At 64.0% G+C, this 9,679-nt stretch overlaps 1 protein-coding gene across 1 annotated transcript in view; it reads right to left on the minus strand.

Annotated features, from left to right (window-relative positions):
• Window positions 1–4,640, minus strand: part of SDK2 (sidekick cell adhesion molecule 2) — a 127,348-nt gene extending 122,708 nt beyond the window's left edge. The window contains exons 1-2 of the mRNA XM_012732987.1: window positions 4,605–4,640; window positions 2,176–2,284 (exon numbers count right to left, since the gene is read on the minus strand). Coding sequence (XP_012588441.1) covers window positions 2,176–2,284; window positions 4,605–4,640 — 145 coding nt within the window. The remainder of the gene's footprint in view (window positions 1–2,175; window positions 2,285–4,604) is intronic.
• Window positions 4,641–9,679: the final 5,039 nt, after the last annotated feature.

The following is a 9,679-nucleotide window of genomic DNA, read 5'->3' on the forward strand; positions in this document are numbered from 1 at the left end:
CAGGAGGGCCCCGGGCCCCAGCTGTTTCCATGGGGTTCCGGCCAGCTCTCTGGTCCTGGCACACCTGCCTCGCCACCCTCTCTGTGACCAGAAGCCTCAACTCTACCTGCGAAGCTCCCCTACCTGCCCCAGGGCTCTCGCAACAGAGCGGCTCTAGCAGGCGCAGCTGGACCCCTGGAGGCGGGGTGAACGCAGGTGCGCCTGGTCTTGCCCAAGAGAGTCTGACTCAGCGGGTCTGGGGGCTGCTGCTGTCTCAGGGGCCGCGCTTTGGGAACGCTCCACCAGGGGTTTCCAGCCCCGGGAAAGCCTGCGACTCTGCCTTCCTTGCTTCCCTCCCCCGCTGCTCCTCCTGCCCCACTCCCGGCCTCCCCACCCCTCCTCCTGCCCCACTCCCGAGGTCCCAGTTCCTTCCTAGGTAAGGGGAGAGCCGACAGGTATGGCTACTGCCTGCTTTCTCAAGGCCTCAGGAGCCCCGGCCCCCAAACAATGAGGGGTCACAGACTCATCCACGATTTCCTCTTGTCCTCCCACCCCAGCTCCGGGAGTCTCTTCATGGACAGGCAGGTGGAGGACCGGAGGAGCTCCCACCACCTGCCCTCTATGGGAGCAGGTGACTGCGACCAGCGACCAGCGTCTCTTGGGGTTATGTGCAGGGACCAGCCCCCTCCCGGACGCCCCCTCCTCCTTCCTGCCACATTCTAATCTCCAGGCCTCAGAGTCACTAATCCCCCCAGTGGGATCCACAACCTTCTGGGTCTTTATATAATGTACCCCCCCCCCCCAGGAGGCCTTTCTCTGCCCAGCTCAGACTGCAGCAGGTGGGCAGCAGGTGGGGCAGGGTGAAATGTGCGGCGCAAGGACATGGGCCCACCCTACAGCTCTGGGCAGGTGATGGATGAGGCAGCGGCCTGGAGGCTGCTATGGCACCCTCCTGGTGCCCTGGGTGCCAGCCGTGTCTGGGCGCTCGGTTATTGCTCAGCCACAGACATTAATCCCTCCTTATGCAAAGAGATGATGGACGGTAAGCTGAGAACCAGCCCTGAAACTCGGCCAGCCCCCGCCTGCCCGCCTGCTCCCCTCTGGCCAACTGGACAGCCTGTGGCCAGGGAGGGAGATAAGCAGAGAGGCGGCAATGCAGATTTCCAATCTGTCGATTTTGCTTTGGGCCTTCAGAACCTGAATTTCCCCGGCCTGCTCCTGCCCGGCCCCTGCCTCCAGCCCCAGCCCCCAGGCTTTTATCTCCCAAAGTTGGATTTATTGACTGGCTCATAGGGCGCCTTTCATCCCTGCAGATCTGATAATGGAGAGGCTGGCTGGGGGTAGGGGTGGAGGCAGCTGCGCAGCCTGCAGGGTGGGGGCTGGGAGAGAGGGAGGCTGATGTGGGGGCAACCCCTGCCGTGGCCCGGGGTCTCTGTGGGTGGGCATGTGCCCGGTCTGGGGGCAAAGGGAGCTAGAGAAACTCAACCAAGGTTGGGAAAATGCCCCCAAAGCCAGGCGCGCTCCTTCTCGAAGTGACAGTTTTTGGGGTCACTTCGGGTGCCTTGACTCAGTTTCCCCACTTTGGGTTTCCTCTGTTCTTCTCTGTTGTCTTGCCAGGGGTCACCCGAGCCCATGCTCACTAGTGAACGTGGCCCATCTGCCTGGCTGACCCGCCTTGGCCCCGAGGCCCCGTTTAACCCTGCAGAGTGGTGGTCTGTTCCCACTCTGCCGAGGACTAGGGAGGGCGAATGCAGGGGCCAGTGGCTGGCGCCCGCAGACAAACACTCCCGCCACCCCAGGGCGGGTCGTGTCCTTGCGGGGTCTGGCTGGAAGGGTCAGGGAACACTGGGGCTACAGCACAAACTCACAGCCAGTGGAGTGGTCTCAGGCCGGTGCCACAGTACAGAGGGGGAAACTGAGGCACGGAGCACGCGGCTAACGATCAGCAGACCAGCGTGTCTGGCCCCAGTCAGTAACGCCCCTACCAGGTTCCCCAAGTCTCGTCAGCTTGTTCCCCCCACAGCTCAGCCCACTCGTGACTCTCTTCCTAGAGGGACCACGTTGGGGCCTCCTGCCAGAAACTCATGAGGCGCTGCTGAGGCCCGGGGGCCTCGGGCCAGGGTTCCAGTTTGGACAGATGCCAGAGGAGCTCTTCCAAGACATGCACGAGCAAGACTCGTGGCGGAGTGAGCAGACCGCCTTCGGGCCGCCGGCCAGCACCGAACAGGGCCCGCGAGACCCACGCCGGGAGCAGCGCGGGGCACTCGGCGAAGTGGGCAATCCTGCTGAAAGTAGGAACTGCGGCCTTGGGGGACAGGGGGGATGGAGGGCTCAAGTCACATTTACTGGGTGCCCACTGCCACTGATGCCTCTCCCCCAGTGGAAGCGGCTGGAAGGACAACAACCACCGTGGCCCCATTTTCTGGAAGGGGGGAGCTGGCAGGACCCACCTGGGGTTAGCAGCCAGCTCTCCAGACACCCCAGCCCAGGGTCGGGCGGCCCTTACTCTCTGACCAGGAGGATGGCCTGGAGTCAGGTGGCCTTGGGCCCCACCCCCAGGAGAGGGGCCTCAGGACAAGGCAGAGGGAGCACACAGTGGGGGCCCCTCTCACCATCAGCTGTGCCCCTAAAGAGGACGCCGGGCTGGGCGTGTCCTGCCTCCCCAAGTCTCTCAGAGGTCTTAGGACAAGCCTTGAGGACATTTCCTTGTCGCCCAAAATTTGCCGGGCCATCACTCACCGACAGTGAGCAGAGCCTTCAAGAGCAAAGCAGCCGTGACCGGGGACAGTGAGAAGTCACTCGTCGTCCAAGGGAAGGGGCATCCGGGAGGCGCCGCTCGGGCCGGGTCAGCGGGAAGGGAGAGAGGAGACACGCAGCTGTCCGTCACCCGCTCCCAGCACAACCAGACAGAGGGGCCGGCGGGGCGGGAGGGAGGTGTGGCGGCGGGGGACGCAAAAGACACGTTTGGGGGCCGGGCCCAGGGCCTCGTGGGTGAGCAGGACTGGCTTGGGGTGGGAGCAAGAGTCCTATTAGGGGTGGACCCATGTCCCCCAAAAGACATGTAGACAGCCTCACCTGGTACCTGGGAATATGACCTTATTTCTTATTTGGAAATAGGGTCCCTTTTTCTTTTTTTTAAGATTTATTTATTCATACAGGACTGGGGTACAGGCCAGAGGCTCAGGGGCGGTGAGAGGCTTCACCAGAGACAGAGCGGGGGGAAGATCAGGCCGACTGAGGAAGTCCACTGCGGAGGGAAGCAGCGGGCGGGTCAGGAGGGATCTGCTGCGCCCTGTGGGTCCCCTCTGGGGTGGGGATCGAACTCACACTGAAGTGGCTTTAGCTTCTTAGTGCCGCGCTTTAACCACTGTGCCACCAGGGAGGCCCTAGGGTCCCTTTTTTTGGAGCACGTGGATGAGAATGCAATCCTCGCAATCACAGTTGGGGGGTAGGCTGTCACCTACCCATGTGTCGGGGGGTGGGGAAAGACACCGGGCCAGATCTCCGCGGGGGGTACAATGGGGTCACCAGACGTGGGCCATGCACCTGGTATCATTTCTGCCTTGGGGCGCCCTGAGGGGTCGGTGTCCTGTGTGGTCTTAGCCATAGAGAGACAGGTCTAGAGTGGTCAGAACAGTGAGGCGCTGACACAGCGGTCAGGGCGGAGCCAGGCTCCAGCCTCCGTGTCCTGAGTCCACCTCATGTCTGCTTGAGGCTCTGCTTGCCTGAGTGAGCACCAGGACCACCTGCAGGGTGTGGCCACAGGCTCACGCTGCCCAGGTCAAGGCAGCGGCTGGGGCAGGCCGAGAAGCCAGGTGGGCGTCTCCCGGCCCCAGTCCTGAGCCCCGTGTCCCACACCCAGGTGTGGCCTCAGACACGCAGAGCAGAGGAGACCAAGGCTTAAGGCGGGCCCTGGTCACTGAGACCGGTGCCCCAGAAGAAGGGGGACTCCCCTGCATGTTTGGGGTGGCTTCCGGGCCCGAGAAGGGTGTGGCAGGCAGAGGGTGCCTGGCGAATGCAGAGGGAGCCCGTGGCCCAGGGACCAGCGAACCCCAGCACGGAAGGCCCGCAGAGTGGCCTCGGGGCCAGGCTGACCAGGGCAAGGAGCACGTTTGTAGGCGTTTCTCTGGCTTTGGGGTCGGACTGCCCACCACCATCGGAAGACCCTGCAGGGCCCCTTCTGGTGGGCAAGGCCTGGGGGTCGCGACACAGCCAGTGCACAGGAGGCCGTGGCCTCCAGCAAGCCGGCCAGCGGGGCTGCCCGCGGCTTTCTTCACATGTCCCCACCAAACGGAGGCTGGGCTGCGGCGCCAAGCTCAGCCGAGAAGGGGTGGAGCCTGGTCTGAGGAATCAGGGTCCCGCGTCCAGCCCCAGGCCACCCTGCTCCGCTCCCAGTCCCGCAGCCCAGCCACACACCTGGGCACCGCCAGACACGACAGACGAGGCACCAGGGGCAGGACCTGGAGACGCTGTTGTTCATGTGAGTGCAGGTGCGAACAGACAGCACCCAGGCGCCGGTGATTAGGAAACGAGACTTCTATTTTAGGGTGAGCGAGACTTCCAGGGGAGCTCTGGAGCTGCTCAGAGTCCCCTCCGGCCCCGGGCTCCCACTGCTCACAGCTCACCTTCGCCAGGCCCCCCTGCACAACTGGGGCCGCCATCCTGCCTCTCAGCAGGCCGGCGCTCCCCCCGCCGCGCCCGCCTCTTCCCGGGCCGTCCTGTCCGGGAGCCCGTCCAAGACGCACATCATGCTCAGCTGCGTGTCGCCCGGCCCCGAGGCCCGACCCACTCACGCCTCCTGCCTCTGGAGGGGCTTGTTGGTTTGGAGAAAGACTCTCAAGTAAGTTGATGGCTTGTTTTAATCGTTAAGGACACTGGACACACACACACACGCACACACACACACGCACACACTCCTGTGCCACGCTTCAGGCTCCTGCCGTCGCGATAACACTCCTGTTGTTTCCACGGGGCTTTATCCTCATCGCCTCCCTGACACCCCTAACAGGACACGGGGCCAGGGACACTCGCTCTCACGCCCACCCGATAGGTGAGGAAGCAGTCTAGCCAGGCCGGCGACGCTGACCGCACTGCCCACCTGGCTCTGGGCCAGGTCCGTCTGTCTCCTGCCCGCTCCCGGGGGCTTCGGCCTACTGCCCAGGGGGCAGGAGAGGGGAGAGCTGAGGATATCAGCCAGCGGTCCAGGGTCATCCCTAGAGTCAGGCAAGGGCCACGCCCAGACCCTCTCCCCTCCAGTCCAAGACTTAGGGCTCTACCTGGCCTATCAGCTCACGTACCGGCTCCCCAGCCCTGGCCAAGATGCCCTGAGTGTCCTCACGGACACCGCTGGGTCCCAGGGTCTCTGGGGAGAGGCTGCTGGGCCCAGGGGCTGGGTCCTTCCAAAAGAGAGAACAGCACTGAGCTCAGCTGACCCTGCTGGCCAAGGTGATGCAGAGGCGGGGTTGTGGCCACACTGCAGAGGCCAGGCTGGACGGAGCACTAGCTAGTGGACGCCACCGAACGGTTTGCCCACGCCGCCTCTGCAGCCTCGCCGCCATCTGGAAGGGCCACCCCGGCCACCCCACCTCACAGGGAGGAGGCTGAGGCTGGCAGGAGGGTCACGTGCCCAGCACAGCTCTGGGCGACGCTAGGGCCAGAGCGCGCCCCAACCCGTCTTCCCCTGCTGGCCTTGCCTCGCCCCTGGCGTTTACCTCATCCTTCGCTTTGGTCTGGTGTTTCGCTGTGTCTGCAATGCAGACAGGGGCAGGAGGAGGGGGCAGCGGGTGGCCCCAGCTGAGTGGCAGGAAGGGGCAGACGCGGGGTCCCGAGCCGCCTGAGCCCAGCACCTGCCCCGGGCACTGCAGGGTCTGGTGAGATCCTGGATGGGGGGCCCTGGGCGGGGAGCCTGGGGGCTGGGGAGGGCTGTTCTGACGCTGTGCTCTTTGGGAGCCTGTTGTTCAGCTGGCAAACAGGCGAGAGAGCGCGGGCACCTCCTTCCCGGGGTGAGGAGGGCCTGGGGTACCGGCTGCAGGCCCCCCTGGGCCGGGCAGCTGGGAGGCGTGTTTCCGGCTTCTCACCTCCCAGGGGCTCTGACAGCCTGGACACAGCAGCCCAGAACAGTGTCATTTCACTGGGCCCAGAACAGTGTCATTTCAGTCGACGTGTTCTGTTGTGAAGTCGATGAGAAAAGCACTTCCCACCAGCTGACACGAAGTTGCCGTTATTCAGGGCCCTGTTTCGTGCGAAGTCTAAAATATGCTTCCAGCTGAAGTTTCCCAGAACCCAGGAGCGACGTTAAGTGAGGTGTGGCGGTGGCTGCCTCTAAGAACACATCTCAAGCACAAAATCACGTATAAAAGCCTCGGGGAGGCCGTGCAGGTGAGGCGCCCTGAAGCTTCATCGGCTTCCTGGGAGACTGCCTCTGACCCCCAGGCGGGGCCCGGAGGTGGCTGCACCCCACAATGCTCAGAAGGCATGACACTTCGTAGAGAAACACCCCCAGGCCCTGAGCACAGGGCCAGGGCTCACGCAGCAGACTGCCGGCCGGCAGGGGCTGTCCAGGGTCCCTGCAAGCGGGGGAGGGGAGGGAGACCTGGGAGGCTCCTGTGAGCTGACGAGTAAGTGGCCAGCAGTCTCCTGGACACTGGGGAGGCCTGGCTGGGGTTCCCCCCTCCAGAGGGCCAGAGAGGAGGGGGCAGGGTGGGGTGGGCACCGCCGTGGGCTCGGAGGCAGAGAAGTGCTTGGCAGCGCCAACTCCAGCTCTGTCTTGCACAGGCACGGCGCTGTGGTGTCCTTTATCCCCCGAAGGATGACGCTAGGACCGGTCAGCAGGCCTCACCCGGGGGGCCCTTCCTGCCGAGGGCCGGGGGTGGCAGGGCTGGCCCAGCCCAGCCCCGGCCCTTGGGAGTGGAGCGCCAGAGACTGGGCACCGCCACCGGGCTGGCCCCTTCTCAGCCCCAGCCACCCACCCTCGGAGACGGCGCTGCCCGCAACCCTCTCGCCAGTGGACGCTGCGGTTACTGTCATGGCCGGCAACGGGTGGCGGAGGCAGAGACACGGCGCCCGTCCTCAGGAAAAGCCACCACCAGGTCAGCTGCCCCTGCCCAGCGTCCAAAGCGAGGTCGGCACCAGGCCCGTGTCCCTCTGCCAGGGCCCAGCTTGACCCTCTCCAGGCCGGGAGGGATGCAAGAGCCAGGCCTGTGCTCCAGAGCCCGGGAGGGGAAGCGGTCTCTGGGCATGGGGCGGTGCCCTGCAGCTCGAGTGGGCCCAGCGTGAGGCCCGCTGCGGGCAGGACGCGGCGTTCGAGTCCCACGCGAGTGCTCTCAAACTGCAGCAGAGACCTGACCAGGGTGCAGGGCCAGCCCCCGCGGGAGTCACACCTGGACTGGTCCTAAGAAGAGAAGAAAGGCAAGGGAGACGTCGGGGTGTTTGGGGACCAGGAAGGGCCTGGTGTGGCTGCAGCGCGAGGCACCTGCACGCACCTGCACACGGACAGCGAGACTCAGGTTTACCCGCCGGAAGGAGCCTGCGTCTGTGGAGGCGCTTGCCCCCTCCTGTGCCTTCATGGCAAAGCATCCCTCGCTATCCCAGGGGCGGGCTGGACATCCTGCCGTGTGCCTTCACGGCTTCCCCCTGCACGGGTCACTGCACCTTCACCAGAGCCTAGCCCAGGCAACAGGACCTGGCCCAGGGCGCGGGGGAGGAGGCGGGGAGGAGGACAGGCGTGGGGTGGGTGGGTGGAGGGTCAGATGAGTGGGCATGTGTATGAGCAGCTGGGTGGGCAAATATATGGGTGGACAGGTGGACAGGTGATGGGCAAGTTGGAGGGATGGATGGATGAGTGAACACACAGATGGACAGGTGTGTGGGCGGGAAGACTGTCGAATGGATGGACAGATGGACAGATACACAGGTACATATGTTCAGGTGAACGGACACACCTGTGTCATGTGTGTATGCATGTACACAGGGATGACGGGTCGATGGACAGAGGGGGCTGGGCGCAGGGCAGAAGAGATGGATGGTGACTGACATCCGTGCGCCCAGAATTACGTCATATTGGTGGAGAGTCAGCACACCTCATGGACGCCCAGCCCTTCCCTCCAAGGCAGTAGCACACCCCGCGGGGGAAAGCGGACTCGAGGCCTGTGAGGGGAGCAGGGGACGAGGCAGAGCTGGAGCCTGAGACCAGGGCTTATCAACTTCCCGCGATGCTGGGGAGCAGGGACTTTGGGGGGCAGCCGCAGGTCCTGCCACTGCCCCCTTGCCCAATCTCTACCTGTCTCCGCAGAGAAAGGTCTTGGGGTCTCCACATCCTCTGAAAGCTGCATGCTTGCCCTCCACACTGCACTGAGGTTGCCCCCAACACCTCTGCTCTCAGAGACAAGATGCGGGCGCTCCCTGCCGGACACCTCCAGCCCCCCGCCTTGCCCCCTGGCCCCCACCCCACTGTGTGTGGGCTCCCAGCAGGAGGGGGGCGCTGTGAAGAGCTGACTATGATGGCGACCATGCCACCATCTCAGCAAGACTCTCCTTAGTTGCTGTCTAGGCCTGAAGCTGCAGGAGAGAGAGCAGGGTGGGCAGCAGGGATAAGAGCAGGAGGAGGCAGATCCGGGGCCAGAGAGAGACTCCAGAGCATGTGTTAAGCACGTCAGCGTCAAACAGCTGAGAGGAGCAGAAAGAGAGGGGAACGCCCCCCCCACACACACTGCACACCCATGGCCGCACACACGCACGCATGAGTGCACACGTCGCAGGCCAGGGCTGTCTGAATGTCACGCGGGAGGAGGTCAGGGCCAGCACAGTCGATTCCAGCTGCTGCCCAGCCTGATGAAGCCAGCGATGGCAATTAACGGCAGGTCCCACAGGGCAGGATGGCGCAGCTCCCCGGCTGCTCTCAGGGGTGCCCCCCAGCCCCGAAGAGCTGCCCAGGGGCACCCCTGGCTGGGCTGAGAGCCCCCCTCTTTCCAGAGGGGCCGGTCTTCCCCACGCCCCTGCCCCACAGAGCTGGGCTTTCCTAAACCATGCCGGGGAGGCCGGGAGGGAGTCCCACCGGTGCAGGAGAAGGTGAGGGTCGCTGGGGGCTGGGGCTGTGGTCATCCTCCCCTCGGGACTGGGCTGGGTCAGGCAGCCCCGAGTGTCAGCAGCCTTCAGAGCATTCGAGAAGAGTCAGATGAGGCCGACCCCCTCCATGGACTCGGTCAAAACTCGACAATAACGATCTGCCTGTTCTTGTGTGCGTAAATAAATAAATTAAAAAAAAAAACACCCAACAATAGGAAAACAAACAACACAATTAAAAACACCGGTGAGAGGTCTTTGCAGTCATCTCTCCCGAGACACCCAGACAGCACGTGAGCCCCGAAAGATGCTTCTCGCCGCAGCTGACAGAGAGATGTGACAGCTCGCGCCCCCCAAACTCAGCACAGCAGCCGGAGGGGTGCGCTCATTCCCGGGGGTGCATAGCAACTCGGCCACTTTGGAAGACCGTCCAGCTGCTTCTTACAAAACTAAACGTGCTTCTACCACATACGACCGGAGGCCGCGTTCCCCGCGACACCCCGTAGAGCAGACACCCCCACCCCCGTGCACGTGAACCTGCACTCGGGATGGCAGCAGCTTTATTCGTAACCCCCCACCCCAGCAAGCAGCCACGATGGACGGCCTCGGTGGGTGAGTGGACGGGCCGCCTGGGGTCACC

This window comes from Condylura cristata, unplaced genomic scaffold, assembly GCF_000260355.1.
Source record: "Condylura cristata isolate star-nosed mole 26May11 unplaced genomic scaffold, ConCri1.0 scaffold00038, whole genome shotgun sequence".
Taxonomy (NCBI): Eukaryota; Metazoa; Chordata; class Mammalia; order Eulipotyphla; family Talpidae; genus Condylura; species Condylura cristata.